The sequence below is a fragment of the Melozone crissalis genome, unplaced genomic scaffold (genome assembly GCF_028551555.1).
Source record: "Melozone crissalis strain CALT ecotype California unplaced genomic scaffold, PUWL_Pcris_2 ptg000016l_1, whole genome shotgun sequence".
Classification (NCBI taxonomy): Eukaryota; Metazoa; Chordata; class Aves; order Passeriformes; family Passerellidae; genus Melozone; species Melozone crissalis.
The window spans coordinates 5,274,327-5,301,187 of NW_026535794.1; the positions used below are offsets into that span (position 1 = coordinate 5,274,327).

Genomic DNA, 26,861 nt, shown 5'->3' on the forward strand with positions numbered 1-26,861 from the left:
GATTGGTGTTTCAGGAGTGGGAATAGCTCTGTTGTGCTTATAAGAGTCAGTAAAGGAGAAGAATATTTTATTTGAAAGCATCACCCCTAAGCTGGAGTGAGAGAGTGAGATTCCAATGGTTGGTGCTGTTCAGAATAAAAGAAGAGAGGAGTAAATGTTACTTAGAGTTGTGTAAAATCACACCAGTGCAGTGCATTTATCATCTGCACACACCACACAGCCAAACATCACTCAGCTCTGCATGCACATCCTTGGATGAGTGGACTTGGTGTTATTCAGAGACATTTCCAGAGCAGAAGGCTGAGCTAAACCACTTCCAGAGATTCCTTTAACCCTGAATGCATCTCTGGCCTTTTGGTGGGGTGACTTGGCTGGGGAGATCTGCTCTGGCAGAGACATTTGTCCTTGTCCTGCCTTCTTCGCATCAATCTCAAATCTTCAGGCTCACCCTGTTGTGTGCGGCTCATGGTGTCCCCTCCCATTCCTCCTTTTGGCACTGGTGAGGCAGGTAGATTATTGGGCCATTTTATAATTTTATTATACTTTATTTTATTTTATTTTATTTTATTTTATTTTATTTCGTGAATTACATTTCATTTTGTTCTGTTTTAAAAATTAATCATTTTAACACCTTTATATTTTTTTACAGACAGCTGATTAAAACATGTGAACTGATAAGCTTTATGGCCCTTTTCAGTGTGCACGTGTTCATGCTGTAGCCCTCTGGGGTTTCTCCTGAGCTTATTTATCATGAGTATAATTGTTAACTCCTATAGCATTTATGTCATGTAATATTTATGCAAAGGGCACTCGGGGAGGAGCAGAGTGCAGGGGCACAGGGAGAGTGGATGTAGCAATGTCCCCACAACCCAAAACTTCAGGACACCAGAGTTCATTTCCCTCCTCTGCCCTTCCGACCTTGGCAAACTCATTTCACTTTTCTTTGCTTATCATTGTACAGCTGATTTCAAGAATCACTTTTGGTCCCATATCAGCAAACTTGTGCTTATTTTAGAAGGTTAAAAAAACCACACAGCTCTCCCTGTTGGTTTTTTTTTTTTTTTCACCTATATAAAGAACTCCTTCTCTGAAAGATCATAATTTAACATCTCCAATCTTCAGAAGACAGACTGTCATAATCTTCCTTGTCTCCTGATGTTTTTCTGCTCCTGTTCATTTTTTTTTGAAGCATCCTGGTCTGTTTTGGTGGAATCAACATGAAAATTATCAAGGACACCCTGATTGGAGATTTCAGAAGCACAGCTGCTGAACATGTATGTTGAGGGACAATTGTCATCCTGTGGAGGGAGATGCTTTTTTGTGGAGCCTTCAGCACTGAGCCCCATTTGAAACATTTCTTCTGCTGCCTTTGGAGCCTGGCGTTGTGGATCCACCTGCAGCAGGAGTTCACAGCCCTGAATCCCTTCCAGGTCTCTCACATTATTCTCATCCTGCCCATCAAGAAGCGAGAGGCTGGAGGTGTCCCAGGGCTCTAGTGAGGTGTTTATTTCTAGTGCAGTTGGTTTGTGGTGTTTCTGGTGTGCTCAGTGACCCACAGACCTTGTTTTGTGTCTCTGGGACCTCTGTGGCAGTGAGAGTGCAGCCCCCTGTGCCCCCCAGGTACATCCTGGGGGTGGGTTTGGTGCTTTGGTGTGTGGGATGGGGAGCCAGTGAGGCACCAGGCAGGGCTTTCACAGGCTCCAGGATGGGAGGGAGGGAGGCACAGGCAGGTCCTGTCTTCAGCTGGGCTTGGCCCTGCTGGATTGCAGCCACTCTCTGGGACACCTTCCCACCCTGCTTCCCTTCAGGCACATCCCCATCCCCAGCCTCTCCAGGGCCTCTCAGCTCTCTGTTCTTGGGCCAGGAACAGCCCTGCTCTCTTTCCTTGGTGTAGGTGATTCCAGGTAAGACTCTTCCCTTCTCCACTGCTCCCTCCTGACCCCTGAGCACCATCCTGCCTGCAGCCTGGTAGGGTCGCAGGCTCAGTGCAGGCTTTTTTCAGGAACATACACCAGAGCTATGAGCAGTAACAAAGGCCAGCTGTGAAAAAGTAGGGAAAAAAAATCAACACCATTTATTATTCACATATTGCATTACAAGTGTCTCTTATCAAACTCAGAGCATAATTTATATTGTTAATTTAGAAACTCAACTTCAACAGCACATGGAAAGAAAAGCTAAATACGTGTGTGACAGGGGTGCAGTGACATCCTGATCAAACATCGAGGCTTGGGCTGAGGTGCAGCCCGACGACCCAAGGGATTGAGAGCAGGAGAGACAAACCCAGTGCCCACTTTTGCCCAGTACAGCCACTCTACTGGTGATTCTTTATTGCTGTAAAACACGACAGGGATGGTTCCACGGGTACCAGCTTGCAAAGGACTGGGGAACACATTGGGAAGCCAGCCAGGCATGACCAAACTGGGTTTCAGGGACACTTGCAAGTGCATCTGTTCCAAAGGCAGAGTGACATAGATCTCCTCTCCCTGTGTGACCATGGATATTGTGTTCACCATGTGAAAGACCAGTTTCCAGGCAGCAATGCCTCCCTGGTCTGCTACAAGAATGATGGTCTCAGACTAGATTGCTAGTGGTGCCTATCCCATCATCGCTTGCTCTCTTAGCATCTGCAGACATCCTTCTCCAAGTCTCTGTCATCATCTCTGGTGTCTCAGAGAGACACTTCAGTTTTCTGCTCCTGAAGACAAGAAGGAAAGAGGACGAGATGAGACTGTATTCATCCCTGATTCTGATAATTTCTTTGCCTTAAGTTTGCTGGTTTTTTTTTTTTTTTTCGCTTAAATTCAGAGTTCCCTGTACCCACCTCATCTAGAGGTTGTTGTTTCCCTGTGTCATCTGCCAGGTCAACGCCACGGGTCTCGGGCAGCAGGATGCAGAACAGGGCCACCAGCACAGGGATGCTCCCAAAGATGGCTTTGGGGATGGCCCGGTGGTACTGGGCCAGGGGGATGATCAGCGGGGCCAGGATCCCGGCCACCCTCGCCATGGTCGAGCACAGCCCCACGCCCGTCTGCCTGCGGGAGAGAGGGGCACAGGGAGGGCAGGGGTCAACACTCCTGCACTGAATGTGGCCCCATGGCCACCTCCAGCCATGGCAGAAGGAAGCTCTGATGTGGGGGGACACCTCACCTGAGGATGGTGGGGAAGAGCTCAGCAGTGTAGACGTAGGAGGTGGAGAAAGCGGCTGTGGCTGTGAACTTGCCGATGGTGGCCAAGACAGTGATTACCACGGCCTGGTCTGAAAGGAGGAGGAGAAATGACCACTGTAATCTCCAGGGGAATGGTTCACTTGGGACCAGAACTCTCTGCAGTGGGAATTCTTGGGACAGCCCTTTCTAGTAGACTTGCTAAGCAAAGCTACCATCTAACCCATTGGAAATGATCTCTAGCATACCCTTACCTGGAAAATACTCTCTGGCAAAGAGAACCCAGATTTCTCCTGAGGCCTTGAGCATTTTCGAGATGTGCAACTGAAGTGAGCTGCTGAGCCAGCACAGGCGTTTGGGGAGTGCTCAGTTGCAAATGCCACGTCCCTGACCTGGAAAGCATTGGGAAACCTTGTGGAGTCTGGAGGGCTAACAGGAAAAAAGTCCATAACACTCCCCTGGTGAGAAAACTCCTCAAGCTATAACCACCCTGGTTAGGGTGAGGAAAAAGACTTCTCCCAGCATGCCTTGCTGTGACATGAAGATTCAATGTATCCCATTGTCCCTTCTCCCTTGCTCCACCCCTGAGCCCTCATCCCATTGGGCTGGGTGTTCTGCCCCACCCCTTAAAATCCATATATAAATCCCTGCTTTCCCTGCCTGAAAGACTTTTCTTTCCTGTATTCTTTTGAGGAAGAAGCTCAATAAAGACTGTCCTTGGAACCCTACACAGAGACCCTGTCTCTCCATCTGCATATCTTGGATTATTCAGCGTGAGCACAGATGTGCCTGTGTCCCTGAGTTGTCTTTTTCAAGACACTTCTTTGGGATGGTTGTGGCACTCTGAACAATGCCCTCTGTGAGTAGTGGCGCCCAATGTGGGGCCTTTGCAAAGATGTCCCCGAAGATGCGCCTCCTGCAGCTTCCTGCTGCAGGAGAAAAGTCGCTGTTGGTGCAGCCACTTCCCCAAGGAGAACCTCCAGCACTTTGGTGAGGGCTCTCTGAGGGGTGACTGGGACCCTCTGAAGACCTTGAAGAAGAGGCTGGAGGCTGGTCAATGGGCTGACCACCCATCCAGCAGGTTTTCATTGGCCTCGTGGGCATTGCTAGCCCAAAGAAAAGTTTGTGCGTTTATGTTGGGGTCTTTTGCCTTTCTTTCTCTCTTTTGCTGCTGTGTGTGGGATAGAAGTTTGAGGATGGTCAGCAGTCTTACTTGCCCTAAGCTGAGCCCATCTCAAAGAGACATCTTTTTCCAAGTTGTGGGTGCCCATGTAGTGGGGAAATTTAGGTTTTCTATGGGGAATCTTAAGAGATTTATAACCTTAACCATGATTTTGTTCTTTCTAATTAGTTTTGGGAAATTTTACCCTTTGTTTCACATTATTGTTTAGTCAATGAAGAAAATGGGGAATGATTTGGGAAAAGTTTCGGGTCCCCAGTTCAAAACCAGTTTTTCTTCATCCTCTCCCCAAGCCCCTAAACCCTCTTCCCCACAAGAGGGGCAATTGGCAGGCGGATGTCACTATTCAGCAGAGGGTTGCTGCTGTCTCCCTGATGCCTCTCCATCTCTCTCCTCCCCTTGCCAGGATGGCACAGGCCATGCTGCTCTGGACTTTCCCCTCAACTTTCTTCCTATACCCGCATACCCTGTTTTGTCTCTTCCCGTTGTTGTTACCCTGCAAAATGGTGCTGGTAACATGGCCAGCCCTGCCATTTTATCCTCTCCTTGCCCAAGTTTTCCCACCCTCACACCCCAAAATGGCCACTTTCCTGCCTCTCCTCTGCATTTTTCTGTGCTCTCCAACTTGCTCGGCTTCTCCCTTCCCCCTGCATCGACGGGTGTAACAGCGCTGGGACACTCCCCTTCCGTTGGGAATTCCCTCCCCATCCTGGACCCCATCCTTTCCTGTACCCCATCTGTTTTTGGCTCCTCCCCAGATGGTCACTCCCCTTCCAGTTCCCACAAGACTGGAGCCAGAAGTAGCAATGACAGCGACCAAAAGGAATCCATATTGGCCTCCATTGCTGCTCACCAACTGGAAGATTCTGGTTGCCCAAGAAGGCCCCATGCAGTCATAAAGTGCCCTCCATCCTGCTTGGAGGATGAGTAGCGATTCCTCAGACTCAGATTCCAGCCCCAGGTCTGAGTATTGCTGGGCCAAAACCCAGAGCAACGCCACTTAGGAGTGGGATCCAGAACTGGCCAAAAAATCTTGGCCTTCCTAGTTGTGTATAAACTGGGGAGAAGGACAACATCACCCAGCTCCTGGGAGACCTTTCCCTACAGGGAACTTAAAGAGCTTTGTGAGGCAGCCAAAGAGCATGGCCAGGGGTCACGTTTCTTTAAGAACCTACTTGAAGCTACATTCTGTGCTCATGTTTTAGTACCCCATGACATTAAAAGCATCATAAAACACCTCCTCTCCCCAGCCAAGTACATGCTGTGGGAAAGCCAGTGGAAAAAATATCTAAAGTCATTGGCAGATACATATTCCAAAGATGCAAACAAACCAAATTTAACAATTGAACAAATGGCAGGAGAGGGTAACTTCCAAAAACTCATGGACCAAGCAAAAGACTTACCAGAAGCTGCACTTAATGATATTGCTACAGCTGCCAAATCATCACTGCTTCTCACTCATGACGGCACCATTCCAACACAGAGCTTCATGAACATTAAACAAGGAGTGAATGAGACTTTCATAAAATTTGTTGATAGACTTAAGGTTGCACTTGAAAGACAAATAAAAAGTCCAGAAGCCTGAAAGGAGGTTTTGAATAAACTGATCATGGCCAATGCAAATATAGAGTGCAAAGCAATCGTAAGAGCCCTTTCCCTTGACATTGAACCATCCATTGAGCAAATGGTGGAAGCCTGCACCAAATACAATTCTACGGAAAACACTGTTGCGCAGGACGTTGCAAAGGGCATTGCAGAAGGCATATCAGGAGCCTTTGCAGCAATAGCTTCAAAAGAAAATTGTAGATGTTTCAACTGCAGTGATTTCAGATATTTTCTAAAGCACTGTCCCGAGAGACTACTCATCAAGGACAACCGGAAAAGCCATCAGTGGCTCCAGAATCAGCCATGTTACTAACAGAGTCCAGGAAACTGAAGGAGAGCGTGGGACAGCCCCATGCTACAACATCAAATCAGAGGCCGTCCCGTCCTGCTCTCCCTACCACTTGTGAAGAACAGGAGAAGCAAGGACCACCTCTAAGTGTTCCACCCCACATGCAGGAGTTTCAACATAAAGAAAGATACAGGTGGGCACCCAGCGCCAGTTGGTAACTGTGCTGTCAATTGACTTCATCAGTGAAGGTATTTATAAGATCCCTACAGGAAAAACTGGGCCTTTATAAGATCCCTACAGGAAAAACTGGTCCTTGGAACATCCTAATCATAGGACATACTTTGAATGGACTGGATGAAATTCATGTCATATCAGAAGTACAGACTATAGAATCCGAAGATGAAATTTTGGTCTCAATCTGTTGCACTGAACCACCTTTCCCCCTTTCCACTGTGACGCCAATTGCACAGGTTTTTCTATTACCCAGAGACTGCCTGGAACAGGTTCCCCTCAACCCCATCATCATGTGGGTGCAGGCTGTGGGCTCAAACAAACCCATCATTGAGTGTGGCCTGTTCTGCAAGGGGGAGAAGATCTACCGGCTGGGCGTGCTGGGCCCTGGGGCTTATGTCACCATCATCGCCTGCTCTGAGTGGCCAGCAAATTGGGAACTACAGCCCATGGTGGGGATGACCTTGGGGATTGGAGGTGCAGCAGCTTCCATGAGAAATAAAATAAATATTGTCGTAGAAGGTCCTGTGGGCAAGATGGAGACCATCAGCCCATTTGTAGTGAGGACACCAACCACCCTTTGGGGCAGGCACCTCATATCCCAGTGGGCAGCCTCTCTAAAAATCCAGTAGAGATTTTTTAGTTGGGGCCACTGGCAAGTACGCCAGTCCTACCATCCCTCAACTCATCTGGAGACAAAATTGTCTGGTGAGGGTTTATCAGTGGCCCATCTCTAATGAAAAGTTGAGCACACTAGAGGCCCTTGTGGAGGAGCAGCTTGCCAAGGGCCACATCACTGAGATCAACAGCCCTTGGAACTCCCCTATTTTGGTTTTGAAAAAACCTGGCAAAGATAGGTGGAGGCTCCTCTCTGAACTCAGGAAAACAAATGACGCCACTGAAGACATGGGTCCCCTGCAGCCCAGTTTGCCCTTCTATGCTGCCCTAGGACTGGAAACTTGCCATCACTGATATTAAAGACTGTTTCTTTAATATCCCCCTCCATCCTTGAGATGCCCTCAAGTTTGTGTTTTTGATCTCATCCTCAAACAGGCAGGCCTCTCTAAAAAGGGGCCACGGCTGGTCCTTCCTCAAGGAATGAAAAACTCCCTGACTATATGCCAGTGGTATGTAGTCCACATCCTCTCGCCCATGAGGGGCCTGTTCCCTGATGCGGTCTTCTCTCACTACATAGATGATATCCTCATCTGCCCACCTGAAGAAAATTCCCTTAAAGTAACTTTAAAAAGAACTATCAGAGCCATTGAGGAGGCTGATTTAGAGATCCACGAAGACAAAATCCAGCCTGCCTGCCTCTGGACTAATCGGGGACTCTGGATCCATGAGTGGACCATTGTGTCCCAGCAACTGGCCATCCAGGATGACCTGAAAACCCTGTGAGACCTACACCAGTTCTGCAGGTCCATCAACTGGGTACGTCCGCTGCTGGGGATAATGATGGAGGTCCTTGTACCACTCTTCAACCTGCTCTGTGGCAGTGAGGACCTGGATTTGCCATGCATCCTCACGCCGGAGGCCTGGGAATCCATCATCAAGGTCCAGGAGGCCCTGTCTTTGTGTCAAGCCCACCATTACGAGCCAGCCTGCCTTTCCAACTGATTTTCTTAGGTAAGGCCCCAGGGTTCCATGCCCTAATTTTTCAATGGGATGCAAGTTTGAAAGACCCCCTTTTAATTATTGAGTGGGTCTTTCCCCATAATCAACTTACTAAGACCAATACTACTCCTCAAGAAATTATGGCAAATCTAATCAAAAAGGCTAGGACTCACCTCTGCACGCTTGTGGGGTGTGAGTTCACATACATTTACCTTCCATTGATGACTGGGGATCAATGAGATCTTCCAGTTCACCCTAGATAGCTACATGGGCCAGATTTCTATTCATCTTCCAAAACACAAACTGTTCAATTTGGCTGTCAGTCTGGTCCCTAAACTAACGCATTGTAGAACATCTCTCAAAGCTCTGATGGTTTTTACTGACAACTTAGGAGGATCCCACAAGCCAGTAATGACTTGGATGGTTCCCAGGACACAGAAGGGGCAGTCTGATGTCCAAATGGTGGAAGGATCCCCACAAATTGCAGAATTAACTGCCATCGTCAGAGCTTTTGAGAAATTCCAAGAACCTTTTAATCTGGTAACAGATTTGGCCTACATAACCAGAGTAGCTATGAGGGCAGAACATACTCTTTTAAAACAGTTCTCTAACCCAAATTTGTACCGCATGCTTTCTAAATTAATATATCTCATCTCCCACAGAAAGCAACCATACCACAAAATGCATGTGAGGTCACACACTGACCTCCCAGGCGCCATCATGGAGGGAAACAAGAAGGCAGACTCACTAGCCATGTCTGCTAAAACTGCCAATGTTCCTGACACCTTCGCCCAGGCAAAGCTGTCACACGGTTTCTATCATCAAAATATCCCAGCTCTCATGAGGATGTTTCACCTGTGCGGAGAGCAAGCAAGAGCTGTGGTAGCCACTTGCTCAAATTGTCAAGCCTACCAAATTCCATCGTCGGCTCCAGGGTCAACCCCAGAGACCTCGAGAGTTGCCAATTGTTGCAGACCGATGTGACCCACTTCCCATCTTTTGGGAGGTTAAAATAATTTCATGTATCCATAGATACCTTTTCTGGTGTGGTGTTTGCCTCAGCACACACAGGAGAGAATGCTAAACATAGCGTTCAACATCAGGCACTTCCTCCTGGCGCTCACAACTCTGGGAGTCCCAGAAAGCATTAAGACAGATAATTTCCCTGCTTATGTCTCCAACAAGCTAAGAGTCCTTCAACCAATGGGGCGTAAAGCACAGTACAGGCATACCACAATCTCCCACAGGGCAATCAATTGTAGAAAGGACTCATGGCACCCTTACAAGGGTCCTCAATCAGCAGTGGGGAGGAACAGAGATTATAGCTCCCATTGAGAGGCGCCGTAAGGCTCTTTACGTTATTAATTTTCTAAATTGTTCCTTCTCGAGCCAAACATCCCCTGTACCTCAGCATTTCTCAAATTTGGCCAGAGCTAAGCTTGAAGAGAAACCGCTGGTGCTGATTAAGGATCCTGAAACCTAGCAAATATCTGGACTTTTCTAACTGATTACCTGGGGAAGAGACTATGCCTGTGTCTCAACACCATCAGGCCCAAGATGGCTCCCAAAAATGCCAAAAATTTAGGCACAGCAAACACCACCTCCATGGACAATAACAAAAGTTCTACTGAGACAAATACAGATCTACCAGAAGACCAGAGGAACAGCACTTGGGGATGAAGATGGCGTCATCAACTACAACGCCAAGTCAACCTTCCCATCACCAGATAACAGACGACGCAAAGTACCAGACAAGTTTAAGCAAGTTATTTCCCCAGAATCACACTTACCTTCATACTTATCTTGGTACCATATCCCCTCCTCTGTCTTCCTCCTTCCCAGTTTTTTCCCTGTTTTCCATAACCTTCTCCCCATACCAATTTCTCACCTCCTCCCGCAAGGCTTTTTATTAAATAAAGAAGAGGGAGTTGTGGAGGCTGGTGGGCCAACAGGAGAGAAGCCCACAATGCTCCCCTGGAGGGTAAACCCCTCAAGCTATAACCGCGCTGGTGAGGGTGAGGAAAAAGGCTTCACCCAGCATGCCTTGCTGTGACATGCAGATTCACTGTATCCCATTGGCCGTTCCCCCTTGCTCCACCCCTGTGTGCTCATCCCATTGGGCCTGGTGTTCTGCCCTGCCCCTCAAAATCCGAATATAAATCCCTGCTTTCCCTGCCTGAAAGGCTCTTCATCCCTGTATTATTTTGAGGAAGAAGCTCAATAAAGGTTCTTCTTAGAACCCTGCACAAAGACCCCATTTCGCCATTTGCATTTCCCGGATCACAAAAGTTCTGAAATCACTCAGCATGAGCACAGACATGCCTGTGCCCCTGAGATGTCTTTTTCAAGACACTTCTTTGGGACGGTCACAAGTCTTTGAACAGCAACTGCCTTGACAAAGCCCCACTGTTACCTTCAGTCTCACTCAGAGCCCTGGCACAGTAGCAGGGCACATCTACATGGATTGGGGCACAATCAGATGCAAACTGATGAGGGGCATTTGCTTTTTCTCTTCATCTAAGAAAGGGAGACATGGTGGCTTTCAAAGCACTACTTCTGCTATAGCTTTCTGCCAGGGGATGGTGACGTCCAGTGTGTGGGTGGTGGGCAATGGACACTGCCTGCCAAGGGCCAGGAGCTGTGGAGAACCAGCACAGCCCTGAGGGAGAAGGAATCCAAGGTGAGGGAAGCCAGAATGCTGGGGATGAAGCAGCCTGGGCTGTGACAGTGGGGGCAGCTGAGCCTGTGGGAGTGAGCGTGGGTCTGCCAGGGTGGGAGGATGGTTCTGAGCAAGGGTCGGGATGTGCAGGGCACTGCCCCGCTCTGCTCACAGGCTGGGAAGGTTCACCTTCAGGGATGCCAGTGAGGATGAGGCATATCGTGCCAGCCAGCAGCAGGAGAATGCCCTGCACTTTCTTCCTCCCAAACCATTCCAGCAGGAAAATGCAGGAAATTCGAGCTGGAAGACCTACTGCCCCAAAGGCCAGCTGTGTCAGGTAGATGTCCAGGCCAAAATCTGTCACACTGAGGCTCAGCCCATAGTAGACAATGCTGTCTGCAAACCTGAAATTCAAGTAAAGCAGGATAGAACATGTCACCAGATGTTTTCTGGGAGTTTATAACCAAAATTTAGAAAGGTTAGAACACATGGAAGGTATTTAAATTCCCAGCAATCTCTGTTTTAGTTCTAGTCAGCACCTTTGAAGGTTGTATGTGTCGTAGTTGTAGGAGATAAAGCAGAATGGATCTGCAAATTCTAGACTGACCCCAAAGCTCCTAGAGAGGTGCAAAACTACTCCAGGGCCCAGGGATTGCCAAAGCTGGAATTACTCAAGCCTTTCTAACAAACCCCACAGTATCATGGAAAAGAATCTTCTTCCTATGCTCAGACATGGTAAATCTTGTCCAGAATGTGGAGGCGGAAAGATAGCAGATCAAGACGTTCACATGTGTACTACAAGAAAAATCATTTTAATTTACTGTTCTTGTCAACCATCAACTTCTTTTCTTTCACCTAGTAGTTTTAACAGAGGGGACGAGGAAATGTCTTACCAGACACATGACATGATTAAAGTCACCTTCAGCAGGTTCTTTGTCCTGAAGAGATCCAGGAAACTTCCAGACTTGACCTCTTTCTCAGGCTTCAACTTCAAAACACAGAAAGACAAAGAGTCAGAGCAGCAAAAGGAAACCCATGTCCAGCTCCTTTTCCACCTGCAGAACATGGGAAGCATCACTGGGACAGGCCTGTGACTGCAGTGCTCTGGCAGGGAGGGCAGCCGCACTGCCCTCTGTGTGCCCAGCACAGGGCATGGTGACTGAGAGGTTCCTCAGGATGAACATCTCCCCAGTGTGGAGACTTTGGGGTGGGCAAGGAGGGAACTCCCCTTCAGGCATTTCTGCATGGAAACACACAGGCTAAAGAGAGAGACTCTGTGCCCATCAGTGACACTCCTGGAATGCTCAGAGGAGAGAAGCCAGGGAAGCATTTCAGTCCTTCCCACATGCCCAGGGGGACCCCAGAAAGCTCGAGGCTGATCCTTAGCAGAGGCTGGGCCTCTTCCATGACCTGGTCCCTGTGGAACTCAGCTGGAGCTGGAGTCCCCCAGAGCCCATGGCCAGAGCAGCCCCAGTGGGAATGCAGAGAGGTTTCTGGGATGAGCTGAGCTCCAGGGGCTGCTGCCAGGCCCAGGGCAGTGTCTGAGGCCAGGGCCCCCCAGTACCTGCTCCAGGAGCTCTGGTGGGAGGCTGCGCTTGTTGGTGGCCGCCGCCTTCTGCAGCACCTTCTTGGCTTCCTCGATTCTGCCCTTGGTCACCAGCCAGCGAGCTGACTCTGGGAGCACCCTGCCACGAGAGGAGGCCAGCACATGCTGCTGTGTCCTGCTGAGATCCCCCACAGCCCCTTTCTCTGGGACTGTGTCCAGCAAGCCTTGGAATCACCACAGGATCAGATCCCAGAACCACAGAACCTTCAGCGTTGGAAGGGACCCACAAGGATCATCAAGCCCAACTCTGAAGTGAAAGGCCCATGGGATCAATGGGTCTAAACACCCTGAATTTAGGCTTCAAAGGCCACATGTGGAGACCTGGAGCAGAGCAGCTGCTGCTGTCAGCAGTGCAGGGCCCAGGGAGATGTGCTGAGCTCTGCAGCAGCTCCTGCAGCACCTGCACTCCGATGGGAAAGACCCAGCTTGGTTCTGAGCTGCTGCCTCCTCCTCTCTCACATCCTTACATCAGCATTTAGTCTTCCAGAAGCTCTGCCCTGCTCCTCCTTACCAAATATAGAAGAAAAGGGCAAACATAGGAGCAGATCCTGCAATCTCCAGCAGCCTCCAGTGGCGAATTCCATAACTCAAACCAGCCACCAACATTTCCCCAATAGCGCCAGCCGTGTGAGTGATGACCAGCGCCATTGTCCGGTGGGAGACACCAACCCATTCTGTAGCTAAGAGGAAAAACAAACGTTCAGGGGTTTTTTTGGTTTCTCTTTTGTTACTGTGTCTTGTGAGGCCACATCTGCTCCCTCAGGGCAAGGGCGTCCCACTCACCCAGGGACACGCCTGCAATCATAATTCCTGACACGGCAGCTCCCACGACACACCTGAAGGCCATGAACACATAGAAGTGGGGCACAAAGGCAGTTGCCAGGCCAAAGACGGCCTGCAGGAGGATGCAGATGAGAAAGACTGGCCGCCTGCCTATCCTGTGGAAGGAGAGGGAAGACCCAGTCAGTACCTGGAGAGACCCCAAGGGGAGAGGGAAGAGCCCAGGAGGGATGGAAAGTGATTTGAGAACCAGAGGAGATTTGACACCCATGTGAACATAGCTCCTCTTTACACCCCAAGAAACAATGCGCAGAAAAATCAGTGTCTCCAGTGTTGACCCATCATGGTTCTGGCAAAGCCTGAGACACCACAGGGGCTAAACTTGTGGTTGCTGACGAACCCCCCCACAAGGCTGTATCTGCCTCTCTTTTCCACCCTCAGACATTTCCAGAGCTCTCAGGTGGGCCCAGATGCCCAATCTCAGGCAAGGGGATTGCATCCTGTGAAGGTTCAGTGCATGGGCAGTCTGCCCCCTGATCTGGGCTGTCCCTGGTTGTTGGGCAGTGTCTGTGGGAAGGAACTGTGTTTCCTCACCTGTCACTCAGCATCCCAAAGACCGTGGCTCCAATGAGAAGGCCAGCCATGTAGATGGACTGGGAGACATCATTCAGGACCGCCCTGTCACACACCAGGTCAAACTGGAGGAAGGAAAACACAGAAGCTGTTGCTTTGGACAGAGTCCAGCTGCTCTCTGGGCTTGGGCAGCCTTTCTGGGTGGAAAGAGGAGGAGAGCAGTGTTTTTTACTGATAAAGGAGGAATGGGAAGGGATGCAGCTGCTGACACCTGCAGAGAAGCCTTGTCTGGAATGGACTTGGTGCTCCAGGGACACCAAGGAGCCTTTGCAAATGCCAGAGGCTGGACTTTGTCCTGTGTTCTAGCTCCATGGAAGGTACTTGTGAGAAAGTGCTGGAGCTGGCAGGTAGGAAAGAAGGGAGTAAGAATGAGGGAAAATGAGAAAGGAGCAAAGGTCCACACAGGGAGAATCACAGAGTCATGGAATAATTTAGGTTGGAAAAGACCTCCAAGAACATAAAATACAATGTTTGACAGACTACAACCATGTAAACTAGAAGGTGGGAGAAAGGCAGAATGGAGAAGTTGAGGATGCTGATAAACAAGGCTTTTGCTCCACTGCAAGGCCCTGGCATGTCTTGTTGCCTTTCTGAGGGTTCCTGGAGGCCCAGGAAATATCAATGACAATCACTTGGAAGGTAAATGTCTTTTACAGAGATGCTGTGAGTAGAAGCAGGCAGAAGAACAGGGGGTACTGTGGCAGGGATTCCCAGAAGGTCACTCCATGCAGCTACATCATGAAGTCAAGGGTCTGGAGAGTGGAAAGGGGACAGATGGTGGGCACAACATGTGCTGGACTCACACCCCATAGTCCCTGCTTGTGCCCTCCCCAGGAATCCTCACCATGGCCTTGCTGCAATGAGCTCCAGGGATTCCAGCTGCCATCTGTGTGATGGAGACAAAACCCTGCAGTAAATCTCAGCCTGACTGCCCCACAGCTGGCATGGGCTGGCCAAAGCACAGGCCAGGATATTCCATCCCCTCCCAGAAGGCAATGACAGAAGGCAATGAGGCTTGTGGTCATGGTTAGTATTGGCTTATTGCACTTCTCTTGTTTTGTACCCAGGTTAAATGTAAACAAAAGTGCCAAACATTAACCTGCAAATTGATCCCTGGAATCTGCAGATCCAGACATTTACAGTGGAGAAATTACTGGAACCACTGATAGTTCAAGTATTTTAGAGTTGCAGAAAGTAAGCTGGATAACCATAGAGGAAAGAGAATAAGGCTGAAGGACTTTTGCCTAAAGAAAGCTGGATATCCATAGAGGGAAGGAAAAAATGCTGAAGAACTTTTGACGTAAGACATTATTCTGAAAGTCTCACCCACAGCTCTTCTGCACCACAGCTGGCACTGGCTGACCAAAGCACAGCCCAGGATATTCCCATCCCTCCCTTCCACAGCCCAGCAGATGCAGCAGCAGGTACAGACCTCGGTCAGCAGGGACGGTGGCTGCTCGGAGGGGTACACCCAGCCACTGCTGCACTTCTCAGTGTGGTTCAGCCCATAGGCCAGGATGGAATCCAGGTCCCAGTCCACCGGGGAGAACATGGAGCACTGCTCAAAGTGCCCGTCGGGGCCCCGGGGCAGGGTGAGGTTCAGCTGCTCTTCCTCTGTCAGGTTGGGGCCCACGGCAAGGATCCAGCTGGTGTCACAGTGGTGAGGCACTTCCACCACCATGAACACTTGGCCAAACATTTGGAAAGGGTTGAGAAGGAGTGAGAGGAAGAGGAGCAGGATCAGAAGTTTCTGATAGAGCCCAAACTCCCCCAGAGCCTTTAAAAGGTCCCCAAACTCAGCCATGGCAGCACCTCTGTGGCCAGGCTGTGCCGGTGCCTATGGCTTAAATAGGCAAATATTAATGTTTAAACTGTGTGAGCACTAAAGCCCTAATCCAGTGTGATAAAATGAGCACCTGCACTGGCACACCAGTCCATTCTGATGATACAGTGCAGTGCTGCAGGCTGCACTTTGTCACCAGCCATTCCCTCCCTGCTCTAGAGAGTAGATCAAAGGTGCCAGAGCACTGTCACTCTTGGGGATGGTATAGGGACATCTTGTCCTTCTCCAGCCTGACAATTGTCACAAGGCCTCCTGAAGGCAGCTGTGCTGCAGCTCAAGCTTTGTGTCTGAGGCATGAAGGTGGCCTTCTACAAATGCGGGTTAATTTTTCTGGGGATGGGGATGCAGACAGAGTAAGTTTGCTGCTCCCATTAATGGTTTAATGACTAGAGAGCGCATCCTGGAGACAGAGATATGTGAGAGAATATGGAAGAGGAGCAGAAGAGCACTTCTCCTCGGGAGCAGGAAATGTGTCTGGTAGTCCAATAGACTTGCTCTTGGCAGCTGTGTCCCAAGCTCTCTGTTTTCATTTGTAGAAACCCTGGTTAGTCATAAAACTAGATCTAAACTCCTCCTGGGTCACACAACCTGGATTGGTGTTTCAGGAGTGGGAATAGCTCTGTTGTGCTTATAAGAGTCAGTAAAGGAGAAGAATATTTTATTTGAAAGCATCACCCCTAAGCTGGAGTGAGAGAGTGAGATTCCAATGGTTGGTGCTGTTCAGAATAAAAGAAGAGAGGAGTAAATGTTACTTACAGTTGTGTAAAATCACACCAGTGCAGTGCATTTATCATCTGCACACACCACACAGCCAAACATCACTCAGCTCTGCATGCACATCCTTGGATGAGTGGACTTGGTGTTATTCAGAGACATTCCCAGAGCAGGAGGCTGAGCTACACAAATTCCAGAGATTCCTTTAACCCTGAAAGCATCTCTGGCTTCTTGGTGGGATGACCTGGCTGGGGAGATCTGCTCTGGCAGAGACATTTGTCCTTGTCCTGCCTTCTTTGCATCAATCTCAAATCTTCAGGCTCACCCTGTTGTGTGCGGCTCATGGTGTCCCCTCCCATTCCTCCTTTTGGCACTGGTGAGGCAGGGAGATTATTGGGCTATTTTATAATTTTATTATACTTTATTTTATTTTATTTTATTTTATTCCATTTAATTTAATTTAATTTAATTTAATTTAATTTCATTTCCTTTCATTTCATTTTGTTCTTTTTTAAAAATTAATCATTTTAATACCTTTATTTTTTACAGACAGCTGATTAAAACATGTGAACTGATATGCTTTATGGCCCTTTTCAGTGTGCACGTGTTCATGCTGTGGCCCTCTGGGGTTTCTCCTGTGCTTGTTTATCATGAGTATAATTGTTAACTCCTATAACATTTATTTTATGTAATATTTATGCAAAGGGCACTCGGAGAGGAGTAGAGTGCAGGGGCACAGGGAGAGTGGATTTAGCAATGTCCCCACACCCCAAGACTTCAGGACACCAGGGTTCATTTCCCTCCTCTGCCCTTCCGACCTTGGCAAACTCATTTCACTTTTCTTTGCTTATCATTGTACAGCTTATTTCAAGAATCACTTTTGGTCCTGTATCAGAAAACTTGTGCTGCAGGGAGGGTTGTGTTGTTTTTTATAAATTTTTTTTCACCTATATAAAGAACTCCTTCTCTGAAAGATCATAATTTAACATCTCCAAGTCTTCAGAAGACAGACTGTCATAATCTTCCTTGTCTCCTGATGTTTTTCTGCTCTTGTTCATTTTTTCAGAAGCATCCTGGTCTGTTTTGGTGGAATCAACATGAAAATTATCAAGGACACCCTGATTGGAGATTTCAGAAGCACAGCTGCTGAACATGTATGTTGAGGGACAATTGTCATCCTGTGGAGGGAGATGCTTTTTTGTGGAGCCTTCAGCACTGGGACCCATCCCAAACATTTCTTCTGCTGCCTTTGGAGCCTGGCGTTGTGGATCCACCTGCAGCAGGAGTTCACAGCCCTGAATCCCTTCCAGGTCTCTCATATTAATCTCATCCTGCCCATCAAGAAGCGAGAGGCTGGAGGTGTCCCAGAGCTCTAGTGAGGTGTTTGTTTCTGATGAGATTTCCTGGAATAAATCAAAAGGCTTTGGATCAAAGAAAGGTGGAGTTTCTGCCTCTGAGTTTTGCAAATCTGAATTTGGAGTTTCATTTGCTGCACTGGGGAAATCTTGTCCAGGAAAGAATAAGTTACTGCCCCCCAGAAAATCCATGTTGCCAAACTGAAGCTCAGCATCCTTGGGTAACTCTTCTGAATTGCCTGGTGAAAAAAATATCCCATCCTGTGCCCCTGTGTCCTGGGCATCCAAGCTCACCAGGTTCTGGGTTCCTGGCATATGAGCACCATGGTGATTCCTTTCCCCAGTGAGATTTTTGCTGTTGTCAGCTGCAGGCACAAGCTCTGGAGGAAGCTGTGGAGGGTTTGGTCCATGGTTTGAGCTTCCTGCAGATTCTTTCTGACTCTTCTGTGCTGGCATGAGAGGGGGCCAAGAGCTGTTGTGTTGCTGCCAAACCTGACTATTTAAAGACTCTTCGTCATGAATGTCAACTTCAGTTCTCTCACATTTATCATCATATGACATGGGAGCTGACAACAGGACATCAGCAGAGCCTGAGGATCCTCCAGAGCCCTCCTGGGTGTGTTTAGGGAATGCCTCCACCTTTCCAGGCTGTGGCAGCTGATCATTCTTGGAGGCATTTTGCTTTGCTTGGCTGGAGGAGCTGAGGAGGCCCTGGGCCTTTTCTGTGCTGCCATCAATATTTGCTTGTTCTGAGGATCCTGCAGGTTTTTCTGATTGACTCTGCTTCTTCTCTAAGGAGTGACCAAACAAAGTGGCAAGGGCTGATTGGGGTTTTCTGGGTTTCCTTGGGGTTGTTGCTTCTTTCCTGGGAGTTCTGCCTTTGTCTTCAGAGCCAAAAAGGGTAATGAAGGGGTTTTTCCCAAGCCTGAAACCTTTACCTGGTGTCTCTCTACAGGCTTGGCTGTTTCTGGCCTCCTTGCTCTGGGCCCCAGTCTGTGACACAGGCACAGTGCTTTCCCCTGGAGGTTTCAGATCCACTTTTTCTTCACCTACTGGATGGGCTTTGCATTTGTCCAAGGATGTATTTAGTTTGGAATATTCTGGTGTCTTGCCTGGTTGCTCTGAAATGTGCAAGGTCTTTTCACTAAGAACTTCCCTGGATTCCTTTGACTTGGGCTTGTTGAGTTCATCATGTGAGGGGCAAGGGGCACAAGTTCCTTTCAGAGGTGTGTCTGTTGATATTAGAAAATCCTTGCCAGATGATTTGGTATCATGTCTCCAAATACCCTCATGGGTGTCACTTTTCAGTGGGCCACACGTGTCCTTGGGTTCTGTTTCTTGTAAAGAGGATGCATTATGATCATCTGTCCCGTCTGGACTACCAGCTGAGAAGACTCTGCTCTTTTCAGCTTCATTTTCCTGAGATGTATGCTCAGGACTGGGCTCCTCCAGAGAAGCTGGCATAGTTACTGATTTCTCTTCTTTTGTCTTCTCAAATTCTGCCCCTTTGCTCTCAATTCCAGGCAAATCACTTCTGCTGGATGGCTGCAGAGCTTCCCCCAGAGTTAATGGCATCTGTTTGCCAGGGAATTCTCTGGTGTTTGTCTTTGATTTTTCATTCAGCATTTCAGAGATCTCAGGTGACACACCTGGCCCTCCTGGCTCCAGGGAACCAGGATATACAGAAGAGGTCCTCAGCACTCCAGAGGGGGAATGGGCTTCTTCAGCTTCATCTTCAGGGGAATCAGCATCCTCAGCTGTATATTTTAGCTCAGTATTTGTGGTGTTTCTGGTTTGGGGTTCTCCTGGCACATGAGTGGCCTGTGTGCTGTTCATTCCCTCTTCAGGGTGATGCTTGGCCCCTGCAGTATCTGGGGGGGCTGTGGTCAGCTCCGGTTTGTCACCTGTGATTGTGCCTCCTTCACTGGGTGTGCTCAGTGACCCACAGACCTTGTTTGGTGTCACTGGCACCTCTGTGGCAGTGAGAGTGCAGCCCCCTGTGCCCCCCAGGTACATCCTGGGGGTGGGTTTGGTGCTTTGGTGTGTGGGATGGGGAGCCAGTGAGGCACCAGGCAGGGCTTTCACAGGCTCCAGGATGGGAGGGAGGGAGGCACAGGCAGGTTCTGTCTTCAGCTGGGCTTGGCCCTGCTGGATTGCGGCCACTCTCTGGGACACCTTCCCACCCTGCTTCCCTTCAGGCACATCCCCATCCCCAGCCTCTCCAGGGCCTCTCAGCTCTCTGTTCTTGGGCCAGGAACAGCCCTGCTCTCTTTCCTTGGTGTAGGTGATTCCAGGTAAGACTCTTCCCTTCTCCACTGCTCCCTCCTGACCCCTGAGCACCATCCTGCCTGCAGCCTGGTGGGATTGCAGGCTCAGTGCAGGCTTTTTCCAGGAGCACACTCCATTTCCAGCTTTCCCACCTACAGCCAAGGCTGGTTCTGAAGGTGGCCAGACTGCTCTGAGCTTGTTCCCTTTGAGGACAGCCCTGCTGTTCCTGTGCTCAGCCAACTGCAGGTCACACTGTGCATTGAAGGATGTGGGTTTCTCTCTTGTTTCAGTCTTTTTGGCCCTGTTACACCAGTCCTGGGGCTGTGGTCCATGCTGAACCTGGTAGTGCTCCAGCCTTTCCATCTCTCCTCTGCTTCCAGCCCCAGCCATCAGCTTGTAGTGGACTTGGCAGTAGAACACCCCGTGGAGGGCAGCATAGTTTTGCAAGCTGGAAAACACAAATTGGCACAGCTGTCAGTGGCTGTGAGGGAGGGGAGCTGTGGCACTGATGGACAGGCTTTCAGGAAAGCCATTTCTCAATGGGGAAGGGAGGGAGGGGGTTGAAGAATGAAACCTTTCAAAAGTGGTGTTTGCTTTCTCAGAATATGTTTGATTTTTCTTTCAAACACCAAAACAACGTGAAAAATTAAACATTTCCTTGCAATACCGCTGGGGGCTGTAGCCCAGGTTGTGTGCAATCCCCTTCTCATTTACAGGCCAGGCTACACACCAGCACTTCATCTCTGCCCGTGTATGCACAGAGTGAACCTTAAGGGTAAAAGTGCCCAGGGCTCCCATCATACAACAACTTCAGGATGGAAGGAAGGGTCTGCAGAGCTGGGGGCAGCAGGATTTCAAGCAGCCTCACAGGGGTGGCTGTGTCAGCCACTGAGAAGCTAAAACAAGTCAGCTTTGTGCCCTGGGGATAGGGAAGCCAATCATCCTGAGCTGCATGGCAAAGAGAAGTGAATGTTCCTCTATATTTGACTTTTGTAGGATTCTATGTGGAATACTTTGTCCAGTTTTGGGCTCTTCACAGCAAAAAGGACATTGCTGTACTGGAAGGAATCCAGCAAAAAGCCACTGAAGTGGTGAGGGACCTGTGTGACCTGAGGAGAGGCTGAGAGCTGGGTTAGCCAGGAGAAGGTTAGGAGGGAGAAACTCACAGCTGTGTCTGTTTTATGGGAGGTTATAGAGAAGACGGGGGTGGAGTGCTCTTGGAGGGGGACAGTGACAGGTTGAGAGACAATGGGAACAAGTTGTGACACAGGGAGTTGAGATGAGATGCAAGAAAAGCCATTTTCTCTGGTGGTCAGATGTTCAAAGGGGCCCCCAAGTGAGATTGTGTAACCTCCAGCCTTGAAGCCATTCACACTTTCTTGGGCATGTTCCTGAGCTCCTGCTCTCCTTGGGCCTGAGAAGGGTGGGTGGAAGCTTCCAGAGGTGCCTTCCAACCTACCTGGCTTGATGTGAAGCTTGGGAATGTGATTTGGTGCTGGACAGTGCTGGGTAAATGGTCGGACTCAATGATCTTAGAGGCCTTTTCCAACCATAATGATTCTATGAACATAGGAGACACCCAAATGACTCCTCCAACTACATCTCCTGTCAGTATTCCCAAACTGTGAGTATTTATTGTAGTTCCAGCTCACCCTTGCACCACCATCCATGCAGATTCCTGATCCGTAGGTGGGCAGATTTCAGCCTCCACGATGCAGAGGCAGATGGAATCAGGGAAACTGCCTGGCCCTTTTGCTCATTTCCTGAGTCCTGCTCTGTCAGAATCACCCTTGGACAAATTTGATGGGAGCTACTTGGGCATTCCTTAGGAATAAATGCTCTGACCACTCACCTCAGGTTCCTCCCGCAGACGCGGCAGCAGAAACACGAGCGGTGCACACAGAGCTGGTCCGTACCCACACGCTCCATGGGGTACACAGGCTTCAGGCAGGAGGCACACATTTCTTTCAGCATGGGCTGAGGAAGGAGAGACTGAGGTTAAATAACTGAGTCATGACCAGCTGGAAGTGCATCTGCAAGGTAATTTACTGAATCTCCTGCTTCCGTTGAGTTTTCTTGTTGTTCTCTTGCAGATCTATTAGGAGAGTTGAGATTCCTGTCTGACTCTAATTGCCTGTCATCTTGGATGGGCCAGTGTTGATTTTCAGTCAGAACAGAAAGACAGAACACCCTTGCATCTCTGATGAGAAAAAATATGTTCATTTGATTGAGAGTAAATGATTCATTCAATTGAATTATTTAAAAACCTTGAGCAAGGTGAGAAATGTTGCTCTGACTCAAAAACTCTGTGCAGTTCCTGGAATCACTGGTATCTCATGGCTGCTCACACAGACATAGTTCAAACCCTGGAAAGGCAGCTCATTTCAGTGTAAAGCTTCCACAGCTCCATGGATCTGGTGGTTGGCTCCACTGTGTTTACTCTCTGGATTGTGTTGTGTGCCACAGCCTGATTCCCCAAACACCTCTTTAAGTGAAAAGCCCAGAGAATCTCTCTGGAACTCACTGCCAGCACCAGCCACACCAGTGGAGAGAGAGGGGGGAAAAAGAATCTTGGCTATCAGCTCAGCTGTAGAAATAGCTCCAGGTATTCTGCCTGGCCAAGTGAGCCCGAGCAGGCAGGTGGCAGTGGGGATGTCTCTGTGCACCCCTCACTGTGGTGCAAAGCAGAGGCTCAGCTGGTGGGTTAATCTGAAATGCAGGTCTTTCCAAAGCCCCAGAAGGAGCACAGCTGGGCCCAGCCTAACTCTGACAGATCAATGCTCTAAGTACTGATTTTGTATTTGCAGGGAATGTCCTGATGAAGTCAGGAATGATGAATCTCACTCCATGTCCTCAGAAGGCTAATTTATTACTTTATAATACTATATTATATTAAAGAATATAATAAAGATACTTACAGAATGCTAAAAAGATAATAATGAAACTTGTGACTCTTTCTAGAGTCTCAACACAGCTTGGCCCTGATTGGCCAAAGAGTGAAAACAACTCACACCAGAATCCAATGGAACAATCACCTGTGGGTAAACAATCTGCAACCACATTCCACATAAGCAAAACAGAGGAGAAGCAAATGAGATAAGAATTATTTTCCTTTTATCTGAGGCTTCTCAGCTTCCCAGGAGAAAAATCCTGGATGAAGGGATTTTATCAGAGAATGTGAATGCCGCATACTGACACTCCCTCACATGAGGACAGCTCTGCCTCTTTGTAGGGAGCTTATTATTTGCCACAGTTTTGCTGGGGCTTTCTGATCCCTCTGTTTTTTTCCCCATATGTTCCTACCCTGGTTTGCAGCATTTTCAGCTCAAAGAAAAGACAAGTTCACTTTCTGGCCTCATGTGGAGGGGCTGATGGCCAGATTTGAGCTGTGACCAGAGTAAACAAGTTGGCATCCAGAGAAGCTGTGGGTGTCCCTTCCCTGGAAATGTTCAAGGCCAGATTGGATGGACCCTGAGCAACCTGATCCACAGGACAGCGTCCCTGCCCATGGCAGGGCTTTGAAATTAGATGATCTTTAAGGTCCCTTCCAATCTAAAACATTCTCTGACTCTGTGTTTCTATGAAACAGGAAAGATGTTTCTGTATCTCAAGAGATGAGTGGACATTAGCAAGAATAAGATAGGGAACAAAACCTTGTCTTTTACTTGCAACAGACCCTGGAGAACCAATTTTTAACTTCTTAACTTTTTAACTTTAAACTTTCATTTGTCCGAACATACCATTAAGACCAAGTCATCTTTGTTTTCCTGTGACAATACTTTCAAGGAGATGAATTTAGGTTGATGAATTTAGATGAATCTTGAGGTTTCTTTCTTCCTTCAAGAGGGAAGCATGGAAACAAAATCCCTGTCCTTCCTTCAGTGTGAAATGATCCCAGCAACCCTTTGCTCTTCCAGTCCTTTGCAGAGAGCAAGACCATAGGTGTGTAAGTGAATACAGAAGTAATGGGTGCCTAAACTCCCACTATTCTCAGTGGAGATCCAGTTAAGGGAATCTAATTCCAGTTAAGGGAATCTAAAGAATCTAAAAAAATCTACCCTGAACCAGCCCATGTAGTTGTACAAAACTGATCTGCTTGCAAGGTGAATTTCACCAATGTGACTGCACAACTTCCTCTGCTGGTGATGAGCTCTCACCCAGCACAAGGGGCTGTGCCCTGGCAGAGAAGAGAGTAACTTAACATGTCAGTGTTATATAAGAAAAAAATGTGCTTTCCTTTAATCATGAGTAAAGAAGGAAGCAGAGCTCTTTAGCAAACAAGCAGGGTCTCTCCTCTGAACTGGGAATGAATATCTGAACTCCTGGAGTGTCTTTCCAAAGTGGGGTAACCTTTTTAGGGGATACTGGTCTCTTTCACAGGGGGATTTATCTCCAATGATCCTTGTCTGGCACATGGCAAACACTCCTGCCCTTCGGAGCTTGTCAATGGTCTGGAAGATAGAGAGGTGATTGGAAGCAATTGAATGGCACTGTGGGCAAGGAAATTATCCTAAGGCTTCTGTGGAAAGCATTTACAGGGTGTTCCTGGAAGGCTCTTCCAGCACACTGCTGATTACTGCAGTGCTGAAAGTTACAGCTGGATTATGGCTTATCAACTGTTGCCTTTTTTTCCTTGTGTGAATGAAAACCTTTAAATAGCAGTGGAGGTCAGCCTGGAAATGCCTGTGTTATTGATAAGGGGAGAGGCTGGGGAAGGGTCAGGAGCACAGGGCTTGTGAGGAGCAGCTGAGGGAGCTGGGGAGGCTCAGCCTGGAGAAAAGGAGGCTCAAGGGGCACCTTCTCACTCTCTGCAGCTCCCTGACAGGAGGGTGCAGCCTGGTGGCGGTTGTCTCTTCTCCCAGGTAAAAAGTGATAGGATCAAAGGAAATGGCCTGAAGTTGTACCAGGGGAGGTTTGGATTGGGTGTTGGAAGATATTTCCTCACAGAAAGGTTTGCCAGGCATCAGAACAGGCTGTCCAGGGCAGTGGTGGAGTCACCATGCCTGGAGGGATTTAAAGGATGTGTAGATGTGGGACATTGGTAGTGCTGGGTTAATGGTTGGATTCCATAGTCTTAGAGAGCTTTCCCAGCTTCAATGATTCTGTGATTCTGTGGTGAGCATGAATCCTTCAGACTGAAGGCTGAATGCCCTCAGGGAGGCCCTCAGTGACTGACAGAGCTGGGAAGGGCAGTGCTTATGGTGGGCACTTCAGATGAACCCTGTTTCCTGTCCACTGCTGCAAAAGAACCAGACCTGGATCTGTACTTGTCCTTTGAGCCCTCACGGAGGTACAGCTCTGACAATAACAACTGTCCTCTGCCTCCTGGTCCAGACAACTCTCCCATCCTGCTTACTTTTGAAAATATCTGCTGTGTGAGAATGCAGAGACCCACCAGGGCAAAAAACAGTGAACAATGTCATGTCTTGTACCCCAAAATCACAGAAAACCTGCGACAACTCATTTGGGGTCTGAAAGTTTGTATGTGCTCTGCTGGTTTATTATTGCAAAGTCTGAAGTGCAGGGAATGTGAACTGATCCTTCAACTTGTGTTTGAGTTTCAAATCTTTGCATTTGTTTTTTCTCTCCAGCTCTTTCAGTGTCTCAAGGAGCCATGTGTGGTGCTGAAATAATGCAGCATCTGTCTCCTCATCATATTTCAGTTCCTAGCTGATGGAAATACCATGAAAGAAACATGTCTTAAATGATTTTAGCTTCATAAATGGTTCTTTGAGACATTTAGAAACCCTGTAAAACCAGAAACACAAACAATAGGATTGGCATTTTTAAGCAGTGGCAGTGCAGGATATTTGGGTTTATTTGAGTTTATGTGGAGTAATTTTCATTGCTCAAATAACCTGTTTGCAGCTTACTAAAATTTCTCCACAGCTGTCCTTCAAGAGAAATGAAACAAATGAGTGATAGAAACTGAGATGGAAACAAACAGGGAGAAGAAAGGAGTGTTGGAAAAATTTTGAAGATGATCTCCAGATAACAAAGTCTCCCTTATTTTTGCAACTGTCCTATTAAAAGAATTGGGAAGGTGTAAGTAGTTATTGTTTTCTGATTGCCTGAAAATAGATCTGCTCAGTTTATTATGATCTGCTGTTCCAGTTCAGCCTTCAGTGTGGAACTGAAAATGATGTCCCTGTTCTTCTTTTGGCATGTCTTTCAAATCCACAGGGTTCTAGGTGTAAATCAGTGCATTCTGGTGATGTACCTCTTTTCTGGGGAGGAAGCAGAACTCCAACATGGTCTGGAACACCTCAAATTAGGTGTTCATAATGCAAGATGACAGCTGCTATTTAAAACCTAACTATGGGCTTAGAGATGTGGAGTGGTAGACTCTGAACTGTCCCTTCCTCTCCAGTGTTCTGCTTCTAATTCATTACTGTGGGCTCTTTTTCCTTAGAGGAAAAAAGGCAAACATTAACTGTAACAACTTATTTTTTTAAATGAGATTACTGTCTGATTCTCAGATAAACTGATGGAATGAGCAATGAGGTGTCTGCCTGTAGATCAATCAGGAGACCTCCAGTCAGACCCAGAGGCTGGTAGCCTAAGTCTGAGCCAGGCTCTAGGACACAGCTCCACAGCCTCACTTGGAGTCCTGTGGGCAGTTTTGGTCACCACAACACAAGAAGGACATGAAACTATTAGAGAATGTCCAAAGGAGGACAACAAAGAAGGTGAAGGGCCTTGAGGAGAAGCTGTGTGAGGAGCAGCTGAGGACGCTTGTCACAGACATGTTTTAGGAAAAATCCTTTCCTTAGGATTTTTTCTCCTGAGAAGCTGAGAGGCCTCAGGAACAAAGGGTAAACATTGATTATCTGCTGCTGTGGAATGCAACAGGTGGATCTGTGATTGGTCTCACGTGGTTGTTCCTGATTAATGGCCAATCACAGTCCAGCTGT

At 48.2% G+C, this 26,861-nt stretch overlaps 1 protein-coding gene across 1 annotated transcript; it reads right to left on the reverse strand.

Moving 5' to 3' along the window:
* Nucleotides 1–2,671: 2,671 nt before the first annotated feature.
* LOC128935242 (solute carrier family 22 member 13-like) lies at nucleotides 2,672–15,571 on the reverse strand. The gene is made up of 10 exons (XM_054273402.1): nucleotides 15,200–15,571; nucleotides 13,729–13,832; nucleotides 13,138–13,292; nucleotides 12,866–13,034; nucleotides 12,313–12,433; nucleotides 11,642–11,736; nucleotides 10,938–11,152; nucleotides 3,151–3,259; nucleotides 2,825–3,035; nucleotides 2,672–2,698 (listed from the first exon to the last, which is right to left on the reverse strand). Exons 1-10 carry the CDS (start codon nucleotides 15,569–15,571, stop codon nucleotides 2,672–2,674), a joined length of 1,578 nt encoding a protein of 525 aa, XP_054129377.1.
* Between the last annotated feature and the right edge of the window lie 11,290 nt (nucleotides 15,572–26,861).